Source organism: Anopheles merus, chromosome 3R (genome assembly GCF_017562075.2).
Source record: "Anopheles merus strain MAF chromosome 3R, AmerM5.1, whole genome shotgun sequence".
Lineage (NCBI taxonomy): Eukaryota > Metazoa > Arthropoda > Insecta > Diptera > Culicidae > Anopheles > Anopheles merus.
In genome coordinates, this window is record NC_054084.1 from 14,405,462 (window position 1) to 14,432,283 (window position 26,822).

The 26,822-nt window shown below is 48.1% G+C and overlaps 6 protein-coding genes across 13 annotated transcripts in view; 3 read left to right on the forward strand and 3 right to left on the reverse strand.

Moving 5' to 3' along the window:
• Positions 1-3,190: 3,190 nt before the first annotated feature.
• On the forward strand, positions 3,191-5,409 carry LOC121597296. Its single transcript, XM_041922944.1, has 3 exons — positions 3,191-3,472; positions 3,555-4,395; positions 4,465-5,409. The coding sequence occupies exons 1-3, from the start codon at positions 3,456-3,458 to the stop codon at positions 5,308-5,310; spliced, it is 1,704 nt and encodes a 567-aa protein (XP_041778878.1). The 5' UTR covers positions 3,191-3,455; the 3' UTR covers positions 5,311-5,409.
• A 591-nt stretch (positions 5,410-6,000) lies between these two features.
• On the reverse strand, positions 6,001-11,873 carry LOC121597295 (structural maintenance of chromosomes protein 3-like). Its single transcript, XM_041922943.1, has 6 exons — positions 11,770-11,873; positions 11,581-11,695; positions 11,356-11,492; positions 7,227-9,631; positions 6,909-7,140; positions 6,001-6,832 (listed from the first exon to the last, which is right to left on the reverse strand). Exons 1-6 carry the CDS (start codon positions 11,782-11,784, stop codon positions 6,095-6,097), a joined length of 3,642 nt encoding a protein of 1,213 aa, XP_041778877.1. The 5' UTR covers positions 11,785-11,873; the 3' UTR covers positions 6,001-6,094.
• Positions 11,874-12,068: 195 nt separating this feature from the next.
• Positions 12,069-13,997, reverse strand: LOC121596361 (cell cycle checkpoint protein RAD17). Its single transcript, XM_041921229.1, has 5 exons — positions 13,834-13,997; positions 12,795-13,756; positions 12,539-12,729; positions 12,343-12,464; positions 12,069-12,266 (listed from the first exon to the last, which is right to left on the reverse strand). Exons 2-5 carry the CDS (start codon positions 13,750-13,752, stop codon positions 12,125-12,127), a joined length of 1,413 nt encoding a protein of 470 aa, XP_041777163.1. The 5' UTR covers positions 13,753-13,756; positions 13,834-13,997; the 3' UTR covers positions 12,069-12,124.
• A 756-nt stretch (positions 13,998-14,753) lies between these two features.
• LOC121596307 lies at positions 14,754-19,539 on the forward strand. 4 transcript variants are annotated; one of them, XM_041921132.1, is made up of 4 exons: positions 14,754-15,005; positions 15,076-15,234; positions 15,346-16,186; positions 16,255-19,539. In XM_041921132.1, the coding sequence occupies exons 2-4, from the start codon at positions 15,152-15,154 to the stop codon at positions 17,062-17,064; spliced, it is 1,734 nt and encodes a 577-aa protein (XP_041777066.1). In that variant the 5' UTR covers positions 14,754-15,005; positions 15,076-15,151; the 3' UTR covers positions 17,065-19,539. The 4 variants fall into 4 exon arrangements, with proteins under 4 accessions (XP_041777066.1, XP_041777068.1, XP_041777065.1 ...); XM_041921134.1 differs by having other exon boundaries at positions 15,086-15,234; XM_041921131.1 differs by having other exon boundaries at positions 14,754-14,927.
• Positions 19,540-19,547: 8 nt separating this feature from the next.
• On the reverse strand, positions 19,548-24,452 carry LOC121596306 (transcription factor TFIIIB component B'' homolog). Its single transcript, XM_041921130.1, has 5 exons — positions 23,742-24,452; positions 22,963-23,655; positions 22,735-22,886; positions 22,469-22,659; positions 19,548-22,398 (listed from the first exon to the last, which is right to left on the reverse strand). The coding sequence occupies exons 1-5, from the start codon at positions 24,034-24,036 to the stop codon at positions 19,914-19,916; spliced, it is 3,816 nt and encodes a 1,271-aa protein (XP_041777064.1). The 5' UTR covers positions 24,037-24,452; the 3' UTR covers positions 19,548-19,913.
• Positions 24,453-25,851: 1,399 nt separating this feature from the next.
• Positions 25,852-26,822, forward strand: part of LOC121598036 (uncharacterized protein DDB_G0283357-like) — a 44,266-nt gene continuing 43,295 nt past the window's right edge. For 2 of the 5 annotated variants that reach the window (XM_041924511.1, XM_041924514.1), the window contains exon 1: positions 25,852-26,130. The gene's annotated coding sequence lies outside the window, so the exon portion shown is untranslated. The remainder of the gene's footprint in view (positions 26,131-26,822) is intronic. The other 3 variants (XM_041924515.1, XM_041924518.1, XM_041924512.1) reach the window with 2 other exon arrangements.

A 26,822-nucleotide genomic window follows, 5' to 3' on the forward strand; every position in this document is an offset into this window, starting at 1 on the left:
ATCCGGAGTGATCCGGAGTGATCCGGAGTAATCCGGAGTAATCCGGAGTGATCCGGAGTAATCCGGAGTGATCCGGACTGATCCGGACTGATCCGGACTGATCCGGACTGATCCGGAGTCGAATCCAGTTATGATCCGGAGCCGGAGTCATATTTTGCGCACCGGAGTCGGAGTTGATCCATGACTCCGCTCCGGATTACCCATCACTATTAGTGATACCGATACCGGTACCACGATAGTGATAAAGCGAATGAATAGACAACGATACTGTCCGTTTTGGAGTATGGTTGTGCTTGTGCTTCCATTGGGCAGCTAAGTCGCACTCATTTTGACTTGAGAAGATTCAGTATCGCTGTTTTGGAATCGTACTGGGTAGCATGAAGTCGACCCACAACATGTGCAGTGATGTACGAACTTTGGAACTCTGCAAGAGACAGGGTTTAAATTCAAAATCATGAAGTTCTATCATGATTTTCTTTCATTACAGGTGCACTATAGTACTTTTGCCAAATATATCTAACGCCAGTTTACCAGGGTCCTACAATTCCATTTTAAGTGTAGATACCTTCTCGAGGGAGGCAATCAAGACTATCCACGAGTAGTATCCCTATCTGAGAGCCTTCTAAGGATCATATTTGAGTTTTGCAGGGCTAACGAATTAACAATGTAACATTCCTAGCGCAGAACTCTTGTGGCTTGCTGTGTATTGGTGGATCTTTGCCGTTGGCATGTACTTCCACGTTGATGGCATGTACTTCCACGTTGATGGCATGGGTGCTTTGGAGGGATTCGCTCTCTCTGCATATCTCTCTCTCTCTCTCTCTCTCTCTCTCTCTTTCTCTCTCTCTGCACATCTCTCTCTCTCTCTATCTCTCTCTCTGTACATCTCTCTCTCTCTCTCTCTCTATCTCTCTCTCTCTCTTTCTCTCACTCTGAGCATCTCTACGGTTTTTGCAGCGGGGTGCAGGTTGTGTATCATCGTCGTGCGGCTTACTCTTGCCATCAAAGAGTTATGTTTCCTCATTGTTTACTCATTGCTGGCTCAAAGAGTTATGTTTCCTACTCATAATCCATCTGTTTGTCTTTGTGCTACATGTCTAGCGATTTACGTTTGCTTGAGAAGAATGACTATAAGTGTGAATCAGTCCGGTCAGCTACAGCTTAAGACAGATGGTCTTTGCATGGACATGGACCTTGTAAAGATAAGAACTCTAAACAAAAGGTCTGCAGACACAAAGCACCTCAACTCTGCTACCAGAGGCAAGAATGCGGAATGATGCAAACAACCGTCCAAAAGAGCTCTGGAATATGGATTGGATTAAGACCCCTACAATGCCCACTGGACGTAACAAAACGGACTAGAGCGAACCAGCAATGCTCAAGGCAAAAAAAAAGCTATTCGTGTTTGCAATCGCGCACAATGTAGTTGCGGTTGTTTATGTTTTAGTCCAAAGATTAATCTCCCCACGAAATACGTTTAAGGAAAACCAGTAAACAAACTTGCAAATTGTTGTTGATGATCGAAATTTGTAGTGATTTTGATTCGTTGAAACTTGCCTACTTTGAACCGTGCGAAACTTAGGAAGTTTGAAGGGGATTCCGAGTTCAGGAGCCATCTTTCCCCACAAACGAATAAATCCAAAGCGACAAACTAAGTAATCGAGATCACGCTTGCGATCTCCTAAAACCAATCTGAGTCATTTTGGGTTTAACTCCGTACCGCTGGTAAATGTATGGATTTCTCTGCGCTCACGCATTCCGGTTAGCTTGGGTTCACATTGCCATTGGAGACCAAAGTAAACATAACGTTTAAACTAAATATTTATCAATAATTCATTTTTCATCAGCACTTTTGTCCACCCTACCAACACAAATGGTCTTATAATCACAATGATTTTCTTTTTTTTTTTTTTTGTTCTTCTCCATTCAGTACTCTAGCGCCTTTTGTCAGCCTTTCGATATCGGCAGAAGTTGCTTGGAACACAGGCTTTAATAAACAGATCTGTTATGTGTAGTGTTGGGAATTTCGTTAAAAAAAGGAACGGAACGGAACTAGTTCATTTTTCAAAAAGAACGGAACGTGAACCTGGGGTGCAAATGAACCGACCCAGAGCTTAGAAGCCAAACTGTCATCCAGAGAGGGGGGGGGGGGGAGAGATTTTGTTACTTCGTACAGGACATGAAAAGGCGTTTCTTCAATCTGAAATCATATCTGACGCCAAATCTAGATGGGTTCAACCTATGCCCAATAAGCTGTACCAGCTGTGCTAATATAAAGCATGCATTTATTATGTAGCATTTTTTTAACTTTTTAGATGCGACGACCATTTTCGGTCAAAGCCTTCTTGTACCACTAATAGGCTTGGCTGTCAGTAACTTATAAAATTTTAATATTACTATTTAAAACAAATAGTTTTTTTTTCACATAAATCGTTTACAAGATCATGGCACTCAAACGGTTGTCGAATGGAACAGAATGTTTCGAATCGAATGGCCAAATATTGGAATCATGCCGGATATCGTGGCATAAAAAATAAATACATTTTACTTTTCGTTGTTCATACTCGCATATTATAATACATCTTTTCCAACCCGTTCTGCCATATGAGTACAGATTTTAATTTTATAAAAGTTTTTTGTCTAGTTAAGACAAGCTAAATTATAACAAAAAGTATAATAGATGTTACAAATTGCACCATAATACCAAATGCAACACCATTTTTGGCTTCGCTTATCACGATTTTTATAAACGATACGCGACGAAGTGCGATGAATATTCCTGTGAGCATGGGAGAGTGCACAGGCAACACATACTGTGTGCGAGAAAAAGTGAACAGTTATCTTGCACGCGGCAAGCAACAGCCGGACAAAACCGGGTTTTTTCAAAGAACAGAACGCACGAACGATAGCACCTTGCTAACAATATTGAAGCGGCAAAGACTGGAACGGAACGGAGTGAACGGAAAGAACGAATTGAACGGAACGGAATGAACGGAAAGAACGGAATTAACGGAAAGAACGAAATGAACGGAATGGAACGGAACGGAATGAACGGAACGGAACAACATCGTATACAGGATCGGAACGGAACGATGTTGTATAAAGGATCGGAACGGAACGGCCTACATAAAGAACGGAACTTTTTTACTAGGTTCGGACCGGAACGGTCAACACTAGTTATGTGTTTATAGTAGGCCGATATTTTGTATAACGAATAACTTTCATCATAGTACCATATGATTCACTGTGGTTATAAGTTTCTATCTGAAATAAATTCATTCGGTTCCTAACCACACAATACGCTGGTTGTTTGCACTACTGCCAATAAGATCAAGTCCAACTTAACAAGTGCTCAGTCGCATTCAAGCATTTCGTCGTAACCCGGTCCACGAAAATGGGTATTCGTCATCTACATACGTTCATGGAAAAAAAATGGCGGCTTTTACACTGTGAATATGGAGCATGAAATTCTGTGAGTAATCACTGTGGGGCGAGAAACCAAGAATAACCTCGCTGAAGAACCAAGAATCACATTTCATCCACTTACTTTCCAGCGAAGCAAAGACATTCACCGAAAACCCCTTATTGGTAATCGACATGAAGGCGTTGCACCCTATATTTAGTACCGACAAACGTAGCCTACTGTGCGGCAGTCAGTTTTGGGTAGTGGAATATATGGCAGATACGTTTTTCAAACGCCTCACTGATGCTGGTGCTGAACTGGTATTTTGTGATGACGGAACACTGCAACTGAAAAAGAACGAAAAATGGATCGCTACCCAGAATGAAAAGTACGATCGGATGATCACCATCCTCGACGGAATCGATGCAGAGCCGTCGTTGAAAGAGGCTGCAGACAAGTTCACATGGACGATACCATACAACACGTGCATCAAGTTGAAGAAAGTGGCCAAACGGCACGGCAAGTTTATCGTCTCCAAGGACTTGGAATGTGATCAAGCGTTGGCGATTTACGCCACCAAGTTTAAGGCACTGGCGATCGTTACGCATGACACCGATTTCCTCATTTTCGAGGGCAGGTGGCAGCTGTGGCACGCGAACCATATCGATGTGAACAAGTTGATTACGAAGGCCTACTGCAAGCAGGAGCTACTACGCACGCTTGGTTTGCAGTGGCGTCAGATGGCATTGTGGGCAACGTTGGCCGGGAACAGTTTCTTCAAATATGACGAGCTGGTACCCTTTCTAGGCAAGCTTGGCCCAAACAATCAAAAGTTTTATCGATTGGCCGAATATGTGCGACAGTTGCCGCTGCGAAACGGAAAGCTAGATGACGATACGGTACACTCGATACTGGGGCGGGTGTACTGGAACAGACAAGTACCGCCCGAGGCTTACGAGTGGTTTCGGCAAAGTGTTGCCTTCTATCAGGTGGTACGTATGGGCGATCACCCGTTTACGTTTATTGTTTATTGGTTTATTAAAATTCACCCTATCTTTCAGAATGAACCAGTGAAGGATTCGCAGCAGAACGACGGTGATCCTTTCGCTTACTTACTGGAGGACGAACATTACGTCACCTACAGTATTCTGACCGATAAGCCGTATACCTGTACCCTCTTATTCTTTGATTATCGATCGTCCGAGATGGGAAATTACTATGAAATCATCGAACCGATCATTGCACGCATGGCAGGTATACTGCTCTATCATCACAAGGAAGAACGGCAGCATGTAACGCTGGCCATAAAGCGCAATCATCATGAGTCACACTCGGTCGTCACAATTCCAGCCACGTTCCCTACTGCCATTACACCACCCCCGTTAGTTGAGTTGATTTCAAAGGATGAAAGTGTACAGGCCTCGCTGCTCGATCGTAAACTGCAACTCTGGCGCTGGGTTTGTTCCGACGATTTGCTCGACGTGGAAGAGTTCAATACCGTGCCACCCGCGTTCATGTGCACGGTACTGACCCTGTACCGCTTGAGGCAGTGTGGCGCCATCCGCATATTCGAAGCGGATCTACTTTTGCTCATTGCTCAGCAGCTTTCTAAGGGTGTGTTCGATCTAACGCTAGAACCTCATCCACAGCGCCTGAATCCACGAGCCTTTCGATTGGCATTTGTATTTCAGAATGTGTACCACCATATGGCTCGGGTGGCCAAAGTGCTTGGTCTGTCCGAAGAGTACCGACCGATGACACCATACGATGGGCACCGGTTCCACAACATGTATAACGTGTGGACAGGCATGAATGTGGAATCAGAATTCCAACCGATTGAAGAATGGCGTTTTTACAAGCATGCAAGTCACACGCCGTACAGAACGAATGACAAGTTTATCCATTAATTGACAACATGAATTCAAAAGGTGACGTGAAAACGTTATAATTAAATTTTTGTTGTGCAAGCGCGGTCTTACGCTGGGCGTAGTACGCAGCCACAGGTACTCGGTGTTGTCTGGTAATTACCTTAACCTATATCCGACAGCATCCGACGTAGCCGAAGGGTTCGTCGGTACTTCGCGCGGCGGCAAAGCGAGAGAGATCGGCCTCTTCCATTTCGGGTGCCGTCGTAGCAGGACGTGTTTTCTACCGCGTATCGTCTTTTTATGTGTGTACAATTTTTAATGTGTTAGTTTACTAAAGTTATTTTGTCGAATAAAAGCATATAGTACCAAAATACAAAAATTTTGAATCGTGTTTTCATTTGATGTTGAATATTGATGTTAGTTTGCATTTATATTTTAAAACTACATGAATAAACAAAAAATCATTAAAATGCATTTTGGTACTGTTATATCCATATTGTTAACTATGAAAGTAATGTTTTTTTACGATCGTCCTGTCCTACCTGTGAGCACAGCCCATGCGGTGTTTAAGGTTCCTCGCAATGAAACGGAAACTTTCAAATATCTGTTGGCTGTGAAACCTGAGCTCATACACCCAAGGCTACTTCAAGTTCAAGATATTTCAGAGCGACTTCCCCAAACAGACGGCAATTAACTACCTTCCGCAAGATTAATTCGTATGAAATTCAGTTTTTGAAATACAAATAACGATTATTTTGCTAACTAATCTCTCATACCGATTCCACTACAAACTCGTCTTTCCCGGGTAGCCACAGCACAACGGTTAGCTTTGGATCTTTGCATCCACAATGAAATCGTACGCCTGCTGCTTCGTCACCGGATCGATGAAGCTCATGTTGTTCCGGTACCGCACACCAAAGTACTTGGCCGCGTGCTCCAGCAGCTCCCGCCGGAACGTGATCGTGATGAACTGCGAGCTGGCGCTCAGTGCAGCGATCTCGCCCGCAATCACCTTACGGTGCTGGGCGTCCAGCGCCTGATCGATCTCGTCGAACAGATAGAACGGGGCCGGTTTGTTGCGCTGAATCGCAAATATGAGCGCTATCGCCACCAACGTTTTCTGCCCGCCCGACAAAGCGTTCATCTCGCGCATCAGCTCCCCGTTGCCGCGGAACGAAACTTCCAGCCGCAGTCCCACGTATCGGTCCACCGGCTCCCCGCGCACCGGGTGGTCCGTCCGCTCGATGGCCCCCTCAGCGGCGTCGTCCAGGTCCGCTGTCTGTAGGCTTAGCTGGCCGCAACCGGCCGGTACCAGTTTGCTAAAAATCTCGCCAAAGTTTCGCCTCACGCTGTCGAACGTTCGCTCCAAGCTGTCGGTGCGCTGGGCGCGCAGCTGCTGTATGCTGGCATCGTGCAGCGCCCGGGACTGCTCCAGCTGCTGCAGCTTCCGATCGATCGAGCTCAGCTCTTGCGACAGGCGGGTGGATTCGTCGGTGGCCGCTTGATTTACGCTGCCGAACTTTTTCAACTGCTTGCTCGTGCGATCGAGTTCCTTCATTAGCTGTAAAAAAAAACAAACAAACAAATACGAAGCGTGAACGTGAAGAAACGTGGAGAGGCTCCATATCCCACCGTACCGTTGGCAGTGCCATCCTTTGATACGCCCGATCAATGGCGGGCAAAACACCGAGCGCACCGATTTGCTCGGCGTACTGGCGTGCTTCATTTTCCAAGTCACGTTTCCGGGCCTCGTGTCGCATTTGTTGCGGATCGCCGATGCTGAGGGCCTCCTCGGTGGTTTTCAACTTTTCAGCCCAACGGTCCAGCTCGGCGGCAAGCTTGTTACGCCTTTCCGTCCCTTTGAGTATGCTGAAAAAAAAAGGAAATCGGAAAAGGAAGATAGATTCAATACTCATTCTTATCAACATATGATCCCCTAGGCCCAGCAAACTTACAGTTGCTCATTTTCCTTCATCTTTTTCTGCAGATTGTCGATTTTGAGTGTGAATGCATCCTGCTCCCGCTTACACTGCACTATCAGCTCCTTCAGCTCTCTGCACCTAGCGCCACCGCCGGAAGCAACGAGCGCGTCGCGTCTCGGCATCAGTACGGTGTTTAATCGATTCTCAATCTTTGCCTTCGCTTGCTCTGCCTGCAGCTGGGCATTGAACGCTTCGTGCTTCTGGCGCTCGATCGCTCGTATGGCCGCGTCCAGCTGCTCGATCACCCGCACATCCTCTTCCGACAGCACGCAGTCGAACTTGGTCGCGAACTCACGCCGCAAACCGTCCTCCTTCGCGCGCACCAGCTGCAGCTCCGTTTCCAGCGCACGGATTTTGCTCCCAGCTTCGCTCAGCTTCGCCTCCAGCTTGCGGCACCGTTCCGGAAAGGCGCGAATCCGCTCCCGTACGCTTTCCACGTGCTGTTTGGCCCGTTCCAGCTTTCTCGCTTCGTTGGTGTGTTCCAGCTCCGAGCCTTTGATCAGCTTGGCGGCCGGTGGTATCGATTCCGCGGTGGTTTTGAGACTATCTTCCAGCTGGGACATTTTATCGTCCAGGTCGGAGAGAAGCAAACGCGCCTGAATGGTGGAAGCGGTCGGTGAACGGTACCCGCCGGACAGAACGCCGGGGCGCACCGTGTCCCCCTCGTGCGTCACACAGCACAGCCCGTACTGTTGGGCCACCCGGACCGCCATTTCCAGCTCCTCGCACAGCAACGTTTTGCCAAAGATGTGCCGGAAAACGGGCTCGTAGCAACCGTCGTACGCTAGCAGGGAAATGAGCGGCCTGGCCGAGGCACTGTCCGGCGGGTACTTTTGCTTACTCGCGTGCAAACGATTCAGCGGCATGAAGTTGTACTCGCCCGGCAGCTTGTGCCTGGTGCACAGGGCGATTATTTCGTTGGCGATCCGATCCGATTCCACCACGTGGTAGAACAGTTTGTTGCCAGCGACGGTTTCCACCGCTCGGTAGATGGTTTCGTCGCAGTGAAACAAGTCCAACACTCGGCCACAGTAACCCTTCGCCACCTCGGCCCTACCGTCATCGTTGCCCTGCGCACACAGCGCATCCAGCACGGTGCGTACCGATTTGCAGCCCTGGTACGTTGCCGGACCCAGCTTTTTGCGCAGCGTTTGCTCCTGCCGGGCTATGAGTGCTTTGCAATCGTTTAGCTCCAGCTTTTGGGCCGCTTCGTTGGCAAGCAGATCGTCCAGCACACCCTTAGCCTCACGCAGCCGCTCGCTGATCTGGGCTAGCTGCGACGCATAGTGCTGCTCCTGCTCGGTCAGCTCCCTTAACTCTGCCTCATCTCGCTCGTGGCTGTCCTTCTCGCTGGCCAGCTCCTTGGCCAGCGTTTCCCGTGCCCGCTTTGCCTCGGCTAAGGCTTTCGAGTCGCTCTCAATCTGTTTGCTGGCGTACGCAATCTCCTGCTGCAGGAACCGGTCTCGCTCCTCGCGGGTAGAGAACTGCTCTCCACGCCGCAGCTTGTTTAACCGTTCACTGCGCAGCTGCTTCTTCATCAGCACGTCGAAATCCAATGCAGCCCGCTGTTCCTGCACCTTTGTCCACTCGCGGGAAAGGGTTTGCAGTTTTGCCTGAAGCTCCGCAATTTCCTCATTATCTTTCTCCAGCTGCTCCTGCTCACTGCTCTGCAAGCCGAGCAGCCGTCTCAGTTCTTTCTGCAGGTCATCCACCTTCAGGTCCACCCTCGTCTTATGTCGGTCCAGGCGAAGTGATTCCGTCGCTAGGTCCGCTTTTAGCGCTTCCGCGCTTGCCAGCTCCGTTTCATTGTCTTTCTGCGCCTGTTTGAGCGCTTTCGAGCGGTTCACTGCTTCCGTTTTCTGCTCCAACAGCGCGCGTTGCTTTTCCTTCCACTCTTGCCCGGCCTGACCGTGAGCCTCGAGGGCTGCCAGCACAGACTGCTGCTTTTTATCCAGCACGATAGACTGCAGTACGCGATGCTTCTTTTCCAGCTGCTCGTAAGCCCGCTGCTCCCTCTGCTGGGAGGAGAGCAGCTCGAGCCGATTGGCCAGGGCAGTGCGCTCGGTGTGTATCTGCTGCAGACCTTTGTCGGCGTCCTGCCACAGTTTCAGAATCTCCTTCAGCTTCTCGTCGTACACGCGTATGCCACCGATATCGTACAGCAGCTGCAGCAGCTGGCGGGGCCGGGCCGTCGTGAGCTGACTCACCTTGCCCTGCTTCACGATGTAGTACGGATTGCACGACGAGAGGCCGAGAGTGTCGAGCAGCTCGTCAATCTCTTTGCGCGTTACGTTACGCCCGTTCACCGTGTACTGGTCTTTGGTGGCTGAAATGGTCCGTCGAATGCGTGTTTCCGTACCCGGGGACGGTGTGGTTTGCTACAAAACAGAAAGGCAGAGGGTATATAGGGGCCATTCCTTTGTACCACAATCAACTACAATTCTCTTCCGCGAAGGTCAACTAATCGTAGGTATTGCAAAATCTTCCTAGAATTCTTAGGTTGTAAGATCTTATTGGATTAGGCACTCTATAGGTTTCGCAGAATATAGAATACCGGTTTCTAGTTTCGTTTGGAAAATGCTGCCGATCAATCCTGACTGTGCGGGTGATGGAAGCAGAAGAACTGTACGAGTTGGCAACAGTAATTATTCCGGAAGCGGATGCTGAAAACTCACAGTCGCTGAAGGCGTTGGCCACGATTTACCTAAGCCAGTAAACTAGAGCTTGGTGCAGGCAGCGAATGGCAAGGATAGCGAATCAGTCTTGGGAAAACTTGAAGAAAGCCTGTTCCAAGACGATGGAATGACTCGACAAATTGGGTTACTACGAAAGCTAACAAACATCCGTTTAGCGGATTTTTGCTCAGTCGAAGCCTACGTGAACAAATAGATGTCACAATCTTACGGAAGCTGGATTTACCATTGACGACCAGTTGTTGGTAAGTCTCATATTGATGGAGCTTCTAGAGATGTATGAACCTATGATAGTGGGTCTCGAGGCATCTGGTATCAAAATCACGGCAGACGCTGTGAAGGTGAAGGACATCCAGGTGTCGACTAATTTGAAATCGAGCGTGGTACGTATGATGTTTCAAGGATGCATGTGAGGTGCGATCCGCAAGCTATGAAGTACTGGCTATAGGACAAGATTCGCTTGGTACTGCGAAGCTTACCATGGATATTGGTGGTGGTACGTATGATGTACCAAGGGTGCATTAGGGGGTGAAGCAGAGGCAGTATCGGTATAAGTACTGGAGCAGTTTCAATACCGGTATGGTTTGGGACTCTATCCCAGAACCGCTAGGGTTTCAGTATCATTACCTGGGCCGATATAAGTTTGGGTTTATTGGTGAGGGTTTAGGATCAGTTCCAGGAGCGGTGTAGGACTGAATAAACACTAGGAAAGGAATAAGTTCAGGATCAGTTCCAGGAATCCAAGGCTGCTATGGGGTTAAGATTTTCAAGTCCTCAGTATAAGATGTTATAGCTTAAGAATCAGATTCAGGACCGTTATAAGCTCTGAATTAGTTTACCTTGATTTGTCCTTTGGATTTAAGAGGCAACGTTTGTTGGCGCTCTCTTGATAAAGTCGACAACTTGCACAATTAAACAACTTGCACAAATGACCGTCCACAGTATGGATTGACTTAATCGGGCTGCGTGGTTTTTCGCATTTCTCAAAAGCCTGTTGCAATACATAAGCGATTTGATATGTGTTAATAAGCTGATGTAGTGGGAATTCAATAGTAAGCCACTTTTTAGTTGGCATGCTTTTTACTTGAACGCTCAATAGTTGGCTGTTAGTTCAATTAACAAGCATTTCACATTCACATTCACATTTTTTTCACTTTCACCAAAATTCACTTTTTTTGGAGTTTTCAAAAAAAAATGAAGAGATTGAAACATTTTATATGAAATTAATTATTTCTCCTAAACAATTGCTCATAATTGCTCATAACCACTACATAACAGCTTGGTAGCCGCTTGGAAGCGCACTCTAACTTAGCAGGCCACGCTGACGGAGCAACGCGGTGACACACTTCACGACAATCGTCCTCTCTTTGGTGCCGTTGACATTACGACATTCGAAAAATTCTACTCACCGATGCTGACGAATGGTCAAACACAATCTCCACATACGCACTATCGGACCGGTTCTTGGACGAGCCTTTGTTAATCAGACCGACGCGTTGTGCGGGTCGCAAATTGTTATACTCATCGCTGAGTACAAACTCGATTGCTGGTAAAAGGTGGAACAGTTTAGAAAATGTTATTTTGCAAGAAATATTACACCCAAGTAGGGGTTTCATAAATAAAGCACTACTTACCGCTGAAGAAATTACTTTTCCCCGAACCATTCCTTCCCACCACTACGTTATGCTTGGGATCCAGACGCTCAACGACAGTTTGCAGCTTGTAGCTTTTAAACCCATTGATAATTATCTGTCGAAAAAAGAAGCGTTATTATCCACGAGTTAAAATACACCCATTTTGGCATTTTTTTTTTACATTCTTACCTCTTTCAGATACATTTTAACGGCAAATGCGGGCGCTGAACTGGATTGCCTCCAGATAGTCCGATGGATGATGAAAAACTGACACTTGCTCTACCCAAAGCGTATTGTCTGAATTGCCAAAATTTAAGAACGGATTGGTTGCCATGGTTACCGCAATGACGGACCATAATGGCATCGCCGTAGCAACCTGTACAAAGGGGCCTACTTTGATCGGTTTCAAGTTCACTCCATCCGGCTTGTTGAAGCAGAATTTATGCATAGGGGATTTTTTTTAAGACAAGAATAATATTTCAATTTAAATGAGATTATTTCATATTTTTATTTACGATTTATTAATAATTTACAACGAAACTGATTAACAACAACCTTGGGGTTTGTTTGGCACAGGTTTTCGAATCATTGATACGTAACCCTTGTACTCCGTGGCTAGCAATTGTGGCGGGACCGGTCGTTCAATTAAACCGAGCTTCTTTAGCTCCTCTGAGTAGGATTTCGTGCTAGAAATGAATATGATTTAAGAGTTGAAACCGTTTTGAAATGATTTTTTTTTCTATCTCTCTACAGTATAATTACCTTTCGTGCAGCTGTACTTTAATTTTCTTTCTTATCGGTTGAAATCCGTGAGCGGTTTGCTCGTTGTTCACCATCATGCTACGAACGGCTATGGTTAAACCGTACATTGGGAGCTGGTCACTCTATACAATAAACAGAAAGGATGCTTTTAAGTTAGAAGGTCGAATATAACGCATAAAAATAAAATAATACTAACTCTAAATTCGTTCATAATGCCATCGACTACAGTGAGCGTATCGGAGGCAGCAGCCACGTTTTGTATATCCGTACATCTGGTCACGTAATTTGAGTGCAGCAGCGACACGATGCTCGTCGGTTGCGTTAGGAAACATTCCGTTATGCTTTCCGGCGAATGTACGAATCTCGTCTCTCCGTCTTGCTTCACAACTGTGGGGAAGAAAAACACGACATTGCAACGCCTTTCCAAACACGTCTGTTTGACTTTCACTTACACTTTGGATGGAAGATGCGTCCGAGTGCGTGCATAATTGTTAAATTTTCATTCAATCCGAGCGGCTGGTTATGCCTGTTCATGGCAGCTTTGCTAGCTTTCCCCGATTTACCACCGACGCTGCTGCCATCAAGACGCAACCGCTTCGGCATGGGCCCACCGTCCGATTTCATGCACGTGAACAAATAGTTCAGACAGCAGTTCCGCAAGTCTCCCTGCGACGAAGCAATGATGTCTTCCTCCACCTGCTTGGATGGTACGGTTTGGTACTGTTTGGCGATGTCTTTATCCGCCTTCATAACGCTGCCGATGCGCTTGATCGCCTTCTTCAGCAGCGTTGCCGACACGGCATTGAACTTTATCTGGTGTATCTGGAAGCTTTCCAGCACGGCCGGCGGGAACAGATTGTACGCCACGTCCAGCGATTTGCTAGCCGTATCGGTGGCGATGAAGACGATCGGATCCGTACTGCTGTCCCGGAAGCGGTCCAGCGAATCGTGAAACTCTTCCGGCGACCGGAGCATCGAGTTGGGGAAATCCTTCACCAGCAGCAGCTTCGACGATTCGCCCGCCGCACTGGCAAACAGCGAGCAGTAGCGTGACGTTTTGTACAGGAAATCGTCAAACAGTGCCTTCTGTGGCCGGCGGCCTTGCTTCTCCACCCGATCCTGGTCGAAATCGAACTTATCGTCGTAGTACAGATCCACATCGACCGGTGTCGTCCACTCGTGGATGCTGTATCCGAGCGCTTTGGCGAGCGTTTTGAGGCAAACGCTTTTGCCGCTGCCGGATGGGCCCGTGATGAGCAGGATTTGCGTTGCGGGGTGTTGTTTTTTCGCTGCTGTTAGCCATTGCTTCACTTCCTCTATCTTTTTCACGTGTATCGCCAGGTCTGCCTCCTGTGCCGGTTTGAAGTGTTCCAACAGATCGGCCCGCTTTGCGTCGCCCTTTCTTTGCATATTTCTACAATATAAAGTCACACCAAGTAGATAACGCATTCTTAGAAGGAAAGTAATAAGGTATGGGGGGAAAATTAATACCTTTAATTGTGGAATTCTTTTGCAAAAAAGGAGAAAATGCACGAAAAGCAAATTCAATGTTTACGTTTCGTTAAACCGATTTATTGGGGAATCTCCATCGCCTTTTGACAGTTTGAAGAAATGTCATATTTAAAATCAAAAGTCAAGAAGAAGAAGAAGAAGATACAAACAAATCCCGTTGAGCAAATGTGCCAAGGGCCCAGGGAACCAAACAGGACCGTTCACACAGTCGACGTTATCTGTCAAATCCCATACATAATTTTGACAGTGCTTGTGAAACAATCGCATGCAACAAGGCAACTACATTCCAAATGAAGAATTTAAGTCAAATTAGTGTTAGGCCACAAACACACAACTCCAGGTTTCCTTCGCCGCGGTAACTGGCTCGTATAACAGTAGAACAGTTCAATTATCAAAACCACCTCGCCTGCAAGCTCACTCGCAAATCCGCTTTCCCGAGAAACCCATCTTTAGTATTTCTACGAATCCTCGATAGCGAAATCGAATGACATTGCATTGCAATGGCTGAATTGACAGTCGAATTATACGTCGTTGCAAGACACATCGATAAGACCACCGTAACGAAAAAAACGACTCATAAAATGTATCGCCACAACACAACACTGCTTTTTTCGGTCCACTGATTAGAGGAAAAAACAGAAAAAGAGTTTCATTTTTTGGTTTACAATATCAAGCGTTATCTTTGATTTTATTTCCGTTTTCGGTACGATAGTTTTCAGTGTGTGTGGTAGAGGCATAACGGCCGACATTATCTGTAAAATCGCGCTTCAAAATTTAGATAACGCGTACGAAAAATTGACTACTGAAATGTAACGCATTGTAACGCTACGCGAATGTTGATTCTGCTCCTTGGGGTAACCAAAATGCTACGTGGGCTACGAGTGAAATGTACACCGGGCCCACCTAAACAAAACATGTGCCGCACGAAACTCGACCGATCAGTCCATATTTGTTTATTTTTGTATTTATAAAGTGATTGGCAGGCAAAGCGCTTTTGTGAATATACGCTTGAATAAATTATCATCTGAAGTATCTAGTGTAGCAATAAATAACAAGATTATCACGATACATTTGTAAGTTAATGGTTGATAAGTTTTGAGCATCCTAGTTCGAGTCAAGTAAAGTCCAAACACCGGCCGCGTTACGCCAAGGTGTGAGGAGGGAGACATCTGTCATGTTATTTAGAAATTCCGTGCTTAATTACAACTTTATTTTTAATAGCATATTTTAGAAACTTGAACTCACACCTACTCGGTTAAATTGGAACTAGTCATCCCACCGCAGTTCGGCACTGAAAATGGGAATACGTCATCTCCACAGCTTTATGGAGAGGAAGGTGGACGGTGGACTATACACCGTTAAAATGCAGCACGAAATTTCGTAAGTAAAAACGGCGGCAACAGCAAGAGTTACACCATTTGACGAAACATAACGGAGCAATGTAACCGTACGAACCAAAACACTAACATGCTACATCAACGCAATTGACAGGAATGCGAAAAAAAGCGTCGAAAAGCCGTTGGTCGTGATCGACCTGATGGCGATGTTCGGAGTATTTTGTTCCGACAGGCGAAGCCTACTGTGCGGCAGCCAGTTCTGGGTGGTGGAGCATACGGCGGATTCGTTTTTCAAACGCCTCACCGATGCCGGTGCCGAGCTGGTCTTTTTCTACGACGGTACACTGCAGCTGAACAAGTACGACACGTGGATCAACCGGCAGAATGGCAAGTACGACCGGATGATCGATGTACTGGACGGAATCAATGCACGGATGCCGCTGGCAGTGGCCGCGGACAAGTTTGACCGAACGCTGCCAAACAACACCTGCATCAAGCTGGAGAATGTGGCCAAGCGGCATGGCGAGCTAATCGTATCGACGGACTTGGAGTGCGACCAGGCGCTGGCAATTTACGCCACCAAGCGTAAGGCGCTAGCGGTGATATCGCACGATACGGATTTCCTCATTTTCGAGGGCGGCTGGCAGCTGTGGCACGCGAACCACATCGATGTGAACAAGTTGATAACGAAGGCTTACGGCCGGCAGGCGCTACTACGCACGCTTGGCTTGCAGTGGCGCCAGATGGCATTGTGGGCAACGTTGGCCGGGAACGACTTTTTCAGTTACGACGAGCTGGAACCGTTTCTGAACGATCTTGGCCCGCACACGCAAAAGTTTTACAAGCTGGCCGAGTATGTGCGACGGTTGACGGTGCGCAACGGGAAGCTGGATGACGATACGGTACGCTCGATACTGGGACGGGTGTACAAGAAGAGGCGCGTACCGACGGAAGCTTACGAATGGTTTCGGCAAAGCTATGCCTTCTACCAGGTGGTACGTATGGGTGTGGGTCACTCTTTCGTACGATCGTTACTCACCTGACTACTAATTTCTTCTTTTAGGATGAACCATCGGAGAAGAAACCCGACGATCCGTTCGCCTATCTGCTACAGGCTGGGTACAGCTTTACCCACAGCATACTGACCGGGGTACCGTTTAACGTCACGCTCTTTTTTTTCGACTACCGATCCTCAGAATTTGGCAATTATTATGAAATAATCGAACCGATTGTTTCCCGCATCGGTGGTATCCTGCTATACCACCATCAGCACGAACGGCAGCACATAACGGTCGTCACAAAGCGCAACCATCACGAACCACACTCGTTCGGTACGGTGGCAGCTACCTTCCCGACTGCCATCACACCGCCACCGGTAATGGATTTGGTTTCAACCGACGGTCCCGTACAGGCCTCGCTGCTCGAGCGCAAACTGCAACTCTGGCGTTGGGTTTGTTCCGACGATTTGTTCGATGTGGCACAGTTCAATACGGTACCTCCCGCGTTCATGTGCACGGTGCTTACCCTGTACCGGTTGCGGCAGTGTGGTGCGATCCGCATGTTCGAAGCGGATCTACTTTTGCTCATCGCACACCAACTTTCGAACGGTGCGTTCGATCCACTGCAGGAACCGTACCCGCAGAAACTGATTTCGCGCGCGTTCCGACTAGGGTTCCTGTTCCAAAAGGTGTACAGCCACATGGAACGGGTGGCAAAAGCGCTTGGCCTACCGCAAGAGTACCGGCCGACGACACCGTACGACGGGCTACGGTTCCACAACATGTATCGCGTGTGGACGAGCATGAAGGTGGAACCGCATCACATCGAACCGATCGCGGAGTGGCGGTTTTACCAGCAGACAAAAAGCACATAACGTTTAAAGTGAGCATATCTTGTTAAAAGACGGGCGAACAGTTTATCGCGCAGCGCTAGGCTTCAATGCTAGGGTGAATAGTTTCTTCTATGCATGCACAGTATGGATAGAATCTTAATTTGTTATAAAATGTGTTCAATTCATCCATATTTTTACTACTTCTGGTTATCAACGCCGGTGCTAAGGTTTTCCAAAATCTGCGTTGAGCCAAAACGCTTTTAAAGGGGTTCTGTTCGAATGGGGGGAGGAAACCGGGTGGAAAGAGCCAATGGGAGAAACTACTTGCAGCCAATTCGTAAGTTACCGATGCCCAATTACCTGGTCAGGGAAAACAATATCGCTTCTAATTTAGTATCTGAAAGAGTTGTACTAACACAAAATATCTCTCCCAGAGAGTCTTACTATGTGTTCAACTAATACAGCTCTATAATAGAAGGCCATAACATCGTCAGGATTATATCTCTTGTTGAATTTCCTCCCTTAGAGAGCGGTATCTTATCCATGTTTTAATTGGAGACAAGCACAATCAAATTTATCAAAACGTACAATGTAGGTGGTAATTCGTCGACGTGATAGCGAGACATATGCGCTATCAACCCTCCGAGCACCTGACAACCCGTCCGACTGTCAGTAAGAAGAACTAACTAAACATGTACAAGATCACCAAAACTAGTCTTGATGTCCGTTGTTTTCCATATTATATTTCAGTGAGTTTTTAACAAAATTTAACGTTTTATGAAACAAAAAAAAAAGAATAGGTAAGCTACTCAATTATTTGCATTTTTTTTCTATAATTCACGTTTAACGATTAAATTAAACATTTTCTGTAATAAAAATCATCAAAGCTGTTGTTAAACACGATTGCTAGATGTTGTTAACAGGTCAACAGGATCACAGTAGTCTATTGTAGTGTGAAGCAATCGTAAGTACATATCAAATCATGATGGACTGGCGGCCGAGCTCTTCAAGATGGGACCGAAGAGGCTTACCGTCGAAATGTATCGGCTGATCGTAAAAATCTGGGAGCAGGAGGAATTACCGGAGGAGTGGAAGCTGGCTGCCATCTATCCAGTCTACAAAACAGGCACAACCTACAAACAGGGTGACAGGCTTCGAGTCATCACATTCCTTGGTGCCGCCTACAAGATTCTGTCTCTGATGCTGCTCTGCAGACTTGCGCCCCTTGCTACGGATTTTGTGCCGAGAGCGCCAAATCTCTACGCATCACCTGTTCATCGAGTTCAAGGCGGGCTACGACACTATAAACCGGAAGGAGCTATAGAATATCATCCAGTGGTACCACTTCCTTGTGAAGTTGATCCGGCTGTTAGAGGCCACCATGAACGAGGTGCAGAGCAAGCTGAGAGTATCGAACTTGATGTCGTAATCGTTCGAATCTCACAGGGGTCTGAGACAAGGTGACGGACTCTCCTTTCTGCTCTTCAACATAGCCCTGGCAGATGTCATTCGAAGTACGCGGGGCTAGACAACAACATCCGTGGCACGATCCTCTACCGATCTTTCCAATTTCTTGGCTTCGCGGATGATATCGACATCATCGGCAGGACGTCAGCGAAGGTGTGTGAGGCGTACACCCGGCTCAAACACGAAGCAGCATCAATTGGATTGAGAATCAATGCGACGAAGTACCTGTTTGCCGGAGACTCAGACCATCTGGGAAACAGTGTATTAGTTGACGGCGAAAATCTCGAGGTAGTAAGGAGTTTCTGGTATCTCGGGACGGCTCGTTACTTCGGACAACAACATCAGCAGCGAAATCTGGAGACGCATTGTTCAGGGGAATCGGGCATACTGTGGGCTTCACGGACTGCTGAGGTCCAGAAGACTTCGAGCCTTCGAACTTCGGAGCGGAGGATACAAACGTTCTGGGCGTTTTTTTTAGCGACGCATCCTCCCGACCATCTTTGGCGGTGTGTTCGAGCATGGAACGTGGAGGAGAAGGATGAACCACTAGCTTGCTGAGCTGTACGACCCGAGCATCCTGACGGTGGCGAAGGCTAACAGAATACGATAGTTGTGGCATGTCATGAGAGTGCCGGACTCGTGTCCCACCAAGAAGTTGTTCGACAGCGAACTCGATGGCTGGATCAGGTGAAGCGAGACTTGTCGGAGATCGGGTGTCTACATGGATTGGAGGCTGTAGCCAGGGACCGAGCATCCTGCAGAATGATTGTTGACCGGGCCTTGTCACATCGACGTGCTCTATCGTGAGCAGGCCAACAAAAGTGAGAGAGGGAGACATATCAAATCACCAATATATCAATATATCAATATTACCTTTCCCCTTTTTCCGCTTCGTGGGAGCAAGTTCGGACCCGCTACAAACACTTACATTTCACGTTCAATCGATCACTAAATGGGCCTTTTAAGCTAACCAAGAAGCAGAACGTTGTTTTCGACCGAAAGTTAACAATCATCATTAAAAAACCATATTGTTTTCTAATTCTCAAACGACCAAAAACAAATTCAAACTCATTTTATTTACCGATGAACCGTGTCGCATAAAAACAACATTATAAAATAAAGCCAAACAGTTTTTTTCTCTCCTACCTCCTCTCCTCAAATACGCTCACAATACCGGTACGTGCGAGCGTGCGAACTAGAAGAAACAAAACTACACTTTATATCGCTTTTAAATAAGGGCTTACTCTACACATATTCTATATCCGGGCGTAACACACCGTTCGACCACCCAACCCCATCGGAACGGGGTGGGATGGTGGCCAACTCCGAGTAGAGTAGGGCGAGGGAAGGGAGCATGGAAACAACACTTTTACCTACATGCTAATGTACATGGGAGCGGCACCACGGAGGAGGGGGAGGGGAGGTTACCGTTCCCCACCACCTTCCAGTATTTGCCGTATGCTTTCGATCACGTCCGCCGGCACATCGAGCGGCTTTTCGCTCAGCTGCCCGGTGTCCGGATTGGAGACGTAAATTTCGTAGAACGTTTTGTTCGGATCGCCACTATCCTGACTCTCCACCAGCACGAGCGAGTTGATGTCGATGTCCTCGAGCGAAAAGCCACCATCACCTTCCCCTTCCTCCTCCTCCTCTTCTTCCTCTTCTTCCACTTCGTTCTCTGGTTCTGCGCCTGCTGGATCGCTATCGACCGGATCGTGCTTGCACGGTTGCTCTGCCTCGCCGACAATCTCGAGTGCAGGCAATTGTATTGCCGTGTTTGTCGCAAAGTCACCACCACCACTACCACCACTATCACCCAGCTCGTTCGTATGAAGCGCACTGTTGCGTGGTTGATTAGCATGCTCGTGCTTGGGAGTAATCGCTGCAGTGCACTGTACAGACGGTGGTAGTGCCGTTTGCGCATTGCCCTGCCCGGGCTGTACCCGGGCATCCGGCGCGTAGAGGGAGGTAGTAGCAGCGGTCGTGCCAGCCGCCTGCTCGACCAGCGGTGGTGCTACGTTCACGATGGTTTGTGCGAGGGGCGCATACTGTACCACGTGCTGCTCGCGCTGGCCCATCATCGCCTGGGGCGGTATGATCTCGTCCGGTATGATGACGGTATCGCTGGAGCAGCCGTACGAGTCCAGCTTCCCGTACGACACGACGTACGGTATGGCCGTACCGCCCGCGACCGGGGGCCAATCGATTACCTGCACATTCACCGGAGCGTTGCTAGGCAATTCGTTTCGCCGTTGCAGCCCGCTCTGCGCTCCGTGCTGCATCTCATTCTTCACGATGCTGTCGTCATTGTCCAACCCCAGCACCAGCTGGCCTTCCGGCTCGTACTCGTCGTACTTGATCTCGACCGGCGTTAGCTCGTTGATCAGCGTAGGCTGCACCGATGGCGCGACATCCGTACGCAGGCAGGTCGTTTGCGTTTGGTCGTCCAGGTTTTGCAGCGTTATCACAGTAATGCCCACGTCCTCCTCCTGCTCCGGCTGTCCGGCAGCGACCGAAGAGGTTGCAGCGGAAGCAGCAGTTTCGTTGCCGGTACCATCAACGCCCCTACCAAGCTCGTCACGGTAGCCGCCTGCGCCCATCACGTCATCCGATGGTCGGTAACCGTCCTCCTCCTCGGTTAGATCCTCCATACACTGGTACTTCACGATCGGCAGCTCCAGGTTGGCACTGCTCTCGTAGGTAGCAACAGCGGCCGGCTCATACAGCACGTACGGTTGGTCGGACGCGTTCGGCTCATTGCATGATCCGTCCGGTGGCACATTGTTCGCGTGGTCGACGTCTTCCGTAGCGTCCTTCTTTATAACGACCGGCTCCTCATCGGGCAGATCGAGCAGCTCTTCCTTTGCCACCGGTGGCTTATCCGTCCTCTTCCTCGAAGCGACCAGCTGTGGGCGTGGCTTACCGAAGAAGCGCTTTTTCTTCGGCAAGTGTTTTCGTTTCAGCTTTTTGTGGGAATTGTTTTCCCCATCAGCGGCCGCAGCAGAGCTGGCAGGAGTATTTGTTCGTTCGTCTATTACCAGCCGATCGCCGTCGTCATCGTCGGAGGAACCGTCCGCGATGGTATCTTGTTGCATATCCTCCTCCCCGGAGCCATTGTCCGGCGATGGTGGAGCAGTTTCGTTTGGCATTTGGGGTGATGGTGGTTTCTTTGGTGCAGCGTTTAGGGACAGTTTGCCAGCAGCGGTTTGTGCGGTGTCCATGGGTGTATTAGCGGTACATTCAAGCGAAACGATACGTTCGATAATGGATTTGGTTTGTTGTTGAGCATTCTCTTCCATGGCGATTGGAACGACCGTGCCAGCATCTAGCTGCACGATAGTTTCCTTTTTCGACACTGGGCTACGTTTCCATTCGTGGAACGATTCCGCTTCCGGAGTATTAGATGCTGCAGTGTCCACAGGAACCACATGGTCCGAACGTTCAGCTAAAGCCGAACCATTTTCCTCTGCAACGTATGCAGACGGCTGCTCTTCCTTACGCTCCACCATGGCGGTTGTAACCGTGGCAACAACAGTTTGCTTAGCAGCGGCACGCTTCTTCGGCACCGGAGCACGTTTGCGCTTTTTGGATGTTTCCTCCTTAGGCTCAGTGGTTGCTGGGATTATTTCCGAGCTGCCTTCCACAACGATGGCTGTATTGTTACCCTCGGGCTCAGTTGCAAATGGCTGCTGCTGCTGCTGCTGCTCATTCTCATGCTCAGCGGACGTGGTTGATGCATTCGGACCCGAGTCGTCTGCCTTTGCGGTCGATCGTTTTTTCGACGGTGCTTTCCGCTTCGGCTTCTTTGTCTCGTCTCCCGGCGGCACCTCCGAACCGTCCGCCATTACGCGTTCCGCTTTGCTAATGCGTCTTTGCGGGCTGTTGCTGGCGGACATTCGCATCATCAAGCTGAAAAGCAAACGTGCGGGATTAGGAATTAAAGCAAAAAAAAAATGAAGAGTTTACGTGCAAGTCATACTTTTTGCGCAGCTTTTCCTTTTGCTGCTGCTCGAGCGCTTCCATCTTGCGCTGCTGTTCCTCCTGCCGCTGCCTTTCGAGCTGCTCGTCCTCCTCGGCGAACTGTTGCCGCAGCTCGTCCACGTTGAACTCGTTCGGATGGAGCAGCGCTTTGTTCACCAGATTGAGGTTGATACGCTCTTCCTTTTTAAACTACAATTGGCGACCGAATGGCACAAACTGTAAGTGTTGTACGTGATATGAAGGGAGCAAGCCCGGTCGGCTTACCTTAAGTTTGAGATCACGCCGGGACCGCTGTGGGAACAGGGTCAGCATCATGGAGAAATCGGTTCCGATCGTGTGCAAGCAACGGTAGAAGCGTATCGTCTCCTCGTCGCCCCAATCCTTCGTCCTTCTGATGCGACTGTAGTAGCCGGAATCTGCACGGTGGGTGAGAAATGGAGGAAATTAATAAGCAATTTTCCAAAAAATGCAACACACCAACAATCAACTTACTGCCGGAAAACTCATCCTGATACACGATGTCCGTGTTGGCAAGCGTTTCGCGCATCTCCCTCTCGCGCTCGTTCTCCACCACTAGACTAGCTTCGTCGAGTATCATCTCCCCATTCGGGCCCAGCTTGAGCTGGGGCGTCAGGGTGACCGGTGCGGGCGGTGCCGTCGACTTCGGAGCCGCCGCCACCACCGGTACCGAGCCGGACGGGGCCGGTGTCGGTGAGCGTGATTTGCTGACGCTCCGGCTGCGGGACCCCCCACCATTGCCCCCTTCCCGACCGTCCACACTCTTCGGTATGTTCTCGAGCGATCCACGCTTGCTGAGGGCGGGCGGTGTCATCGGATTGTTCACCGGGTTGTAGTAGATCATGTCGAACATGGTTAGGTTCTGTTTGTCCACGTTCTCGATGTTGGTGAGCCGCTTGCGGATCTCCTTCTTGTTGTCGAGGGTACGTTGCGATTCTTCCTGCTTGGTCGCCAGCTTCCGGGTGACCTTGTTGACCGTCACCCCCTCCGGGAGGGATTTATTGGAGGTGAGCGACTCGGTGCGGATGCGTTTGCGGGCCAGTGGGAGGGTGAAAGTGGGGCGCGTGTCCTGCTTCCGGGGGGACATTGGTTCTTCACCGACGATGAAGTTGTTGCTGGGTTGGGCTTCGTACCCCGACAGACACGGTACGGGGACATCTGGAGGCTCTGGTAGACAGAAACGGATTTGGTAAATTTATTAACTTAGATTGAAAATACATATTTTTTTAAATCGATATAGAAACAAAACCTACTCGGAAGCTTAAACTCCTGGAATGTTTCTTCCGGCGGTGCTTCGGGTACGGAACTAGGCACTGGAATTGCTTTCACATCCCGCAGGTGTTCGGGCGGTACCGGCGCATCCTCCTCCGGTGGAGTAGCAACTGTAGCACTGGGTAATTCAACTGCGGGCTCCTGCCCCGGCTCGGGAAGTGTTACGTGAGCTTCCTGTTTGATCGTTTCGCCGGTCACATTGGTCGTGGTGGTTTTGGCCGGTCGGCGAATGCTAAGATTGGCCGCTACTTTTACGCGTGGTCGGCGGGTAGCCATCGTTCACTGAGTCTGCCCGCTAACTCGGGCGGGTCATGGGCAAGTGCGGAACCACCGTTCCGTACAATTTTTCCCACCTCCACCTCCACCTGTCAGCACGGTCGAACAAAAATTACTGTGTTATCACTTGATTGGTGGTCTCTGAGTTGGTTCACGCCGATCATCACTCTTTACACGTTTAGCGGTACGTAATGGGACAGCAGTGCCATTGCATCGTGATTTTTCCAACTGATCCACCGTTAAAACACTCATTGGGTTTCTACCGCAGGGCTTGGATGCTGCTCACACGGACAATCGCACGGCAGTGAACACGTTTTGCAAGCAGTTGCGCTTAGAAATTCGGTAATCTGTGGGCAAGATTTTTTTCTTACGCAGAACAGCATGTTTTTCGTCCGTGACGTTTGGTGCAATCGACGCGAGTCAAAATATGCGTGCCCGGTGAAAAAACTCGCACGCAAAGATGTTTTACGTTACCCAAGTAACAAAATTTGAATGCGTGTGAGAGGACAGCGACGCCTTCATGTTAATTTGATGTAGAAATGAAATACGATCAGATATTTAATTATTGTATTAATTATTACGCTCTGGCCGTATTTTCCACTACCCTAGTGCTACAAATCCTCTAAATGACCACTAAGACAAGGTCTAAACGGCTCAAGCTTTCAACCTATAAGCCCAAATAGCTAGAATTGCTTAAGCAGCTCATTTCGGCACGCTAAAGATCGCTGCTATAATTCGCCTTTTGCAGTAGTTAAACAGTATCAAAGTTCCAGGCGGTCCTTTTAAATAGCACCTAAGCAGCTTTCTTATGCTACGGTGCCGGGGATTATTTTTCTTTGTGTTTTATTTTCAAGCAAGCGTCATCGATGAAATAAATAACGGGATTTGTTTTGTTTGTGTACATATGTATATTTTTAAATCATTAATATTCCTAAATTACGCGATATGTATCACAATTTACTGTAAAATCACAATCACTTTCCTCAAAATTCCTTCTTCAAAGACAATCTAACAATCTCTAACAATAAAAGAACTAATCTAATCAATCTCAAATCTTACTTGTGCAGCAGCAATGAGATTATTGCTGGCGTCCGTCTTTGACACTTTGACAAGAGCCAAAAAGTACCATGTGCCTGTTAAAAAGCTCCATAGTTCCGCAAAGTATCGTCTATCTCTTAATCAGCCACAAAGTACGACATCGGAACGATTTTTCGTTAAACAGCCCTAAATCAGCTATAAAATACGAGCTGGCTATTTGGGCAATAACGGCGATCGCAAGTTCGGCAGGTCGGGTCACAACATTTCTATATTCCGCTGTTAGGTTGTTAGGTTGAGAGCTTGAGTCTTTTAGAACCCGTTTAGTGGTCGTTTAGTGGATTTGTGGCACTTGGAGAGTTATCGAGAGAAAAGTACCTAGAGATAGCGTGTGCAGTGTTTGATCGGAAAGTGAGCAGGCAGGAAATGCAAGCTGATAAAAAAAAGTTGAAAAATGTGTGAAAATCACAACAATTTCCTTCAGAAACTCAATAGCTCCCGCATGTCAACGAAGATCAATTAGTAAATTTGCGCTGCTTTTACCTTCGTCAAACTGAGATACACATTAAGTTTTTTTTCAATAACACACACACCCACTCTAGCTATTCGATGCATGGAACAAAATCAAAATCAAAATATATTTTCCCTCCACTAGCTTTGCTGCTTGCTAGCGCATTATCGCGCATCGTTAGTAGATGATTCCCTTGCGAACATTTTCCCGGCATGTCCGTACCGGCTGCCCAGTGTGCTCCACCGACGTGCTCCCTTTTTGTCACTCTCTGACAGCCTGCGCGCTGCGATAGTGGTGTTTGGGGAGGAAGAAAAAAGTCTCTCTCGCTCTCGCATTTCTTCGCACCCTGTCAATGTTGCGACTGCGGCTCTGAAAACAGGCAAACTGCTTCCTAAACAGTTAAAAAATCGACAGCTACGTAAATAGTCAAGTTAAGGGCTTGCGGAAAAAAAAACGGGACATTTCCTTCAAATCGCAACGAAAAGCACATCGTCAGTCAGTGGAAAAGCAAAGGTACAGCGAAGAGGGGGAGGACGTGTGTGTTCACGGTAAGCCTGTAATATGGTTGGTGCTGCTGCTGTTGTTGCAAAAGCACGTCTCCAAATATGCTGAGTGTATGTGTGTGTGTGTGTGTATGCTTGTGTGATCTGCGTTTTCGAAGCAAGGAAAATCTGGTGCAGGAATTAAACCACTAGCTAGCCAGTTCTTTTTCTTACCTCTGCGCCCGTGTGTGTGTGTGTGTGCATAACATTTCCATTCGGTGCAGCTAAGGAACAGGCGGATTAGAATATGGTAGAGGTGGTGTGAAGAAAAAAGAAAAAAAAGTATGTCTTCTCCATCCTCAACCCCTTCCGCATGCCCCAATACTCATTTGGTATTAGTTGCTCCAATATCTTCAGCCCCCCTTGTATCAGTGAAAACGAGTAAAAAAGACAATGCACAGTGTGTGTGCTGGGGGGTGGTAGCAGGGTTGATCGTACCGAAATTTTTCTTCACACATCACCTTAACAACGCGCCTCCTTAGGTTCTTAGTGCAGCAAATTTCCCATCTCCTTTTCTTCATTCTGCCTTTCGGTGGAAAACCTCAAAATGTGCGTGTGTGTGTAGCAAGAGCTCGGGTGAAAAAGTTCGGAAAGGGGCGCACAGACCAGAAATGAAAGGAAAAAAAAAATACCGATACAGGAAAACGCGTAGAAAAATAGCCTCCCACTTCCCACTGCGAGAGCGCAACGAGTGAGAG

Coding starts and splice junctions, on each gene's coding strand:
- LOC121597295 (XM_041922943.1), bottom strand. Junction 9,632..11,355: donor TTGACCATTCGTCAGCATCG/GTGAGTAGAATT, acceptor TCTGTTTTGTAG/CAAACCACACCGTCCCCGGG. Junction 7,141..7,226: donor ATGAAGGAAAATGAGCAACT/GTAAGTTTGCTG, acceptor TTTTTTTTTCAG/CATACTCAAAGGGACGGAAA.
- LOC121597296 (XM_041922944.1), top strand. Junction 4,396..4,464: donor GTGTTGCCTTCTATCAGGTG/GTACGTATGGGC, acceptor CCTATCTTTCAG/AATGAACCAGTGAAGGATTC.
- LOC121596361 (XM_041921229.1), bottom strand. CDS start 13,752: ATGCAAAGAAAGGGCGACGCAAAGCGGGCCGATCTGTTGGAACACTTC. Junction 12,730..12,794: donor ACGCATCTTCCATCCAAAGT/GTAAGTGAAAGT, acceptor TCTTCCCCACAG/TTGTGAAGCAAGACGGAGAG. Junction 12,267..12,342: donor AAAGTACAGCTGCACGAAAG/GTAATTATACTG, acceptor ATTCATTTCTAG/CACGAAATCCTACTCAGAGG.
- LOC121596306 (XM_041921130.1), bottom strand. CDS start 24,036: ATGGCTACCCGCCGACCACGCGTAAAAGTAGCGGCCAATCTTAGCATT. Junction 23,656..23,741: donor CCAGGAGTTTAAGCTTCCGA/GTAGGTTTTGTT, acceptor TCTGTCTACCAG/AGCCTCCAGATGTCCCCGTA. Junction 22,660..22,734: donor GGCGTGATCTCAAACTTAAG/GTAAGCCGACCG, acceptor CGCCAATTGTAG/TTTAAAAAGGAAGAGCGTAT.
- LOC121596307 (XM_041921132.1), top strand. CDS start 15,152: ATGGGAATACGTCATCTCCACAGCTTTATGGAGAGGAAGGTGGACGGT. Junction 15,235..15,345: donor AAAATGCAGCACGAAATTTC/GTAAGTAAAAAC, acceptor CGCAATTGACAG/GAATGCGAAAAAAAGCGTCG. Junction 16,187..16,254: donor GCTATGCCTTCTACCAGGTG/GTACGTATGGGT, acceptor TTCTTCTTTTAG/GATGAACCATCGGAGAAGAA.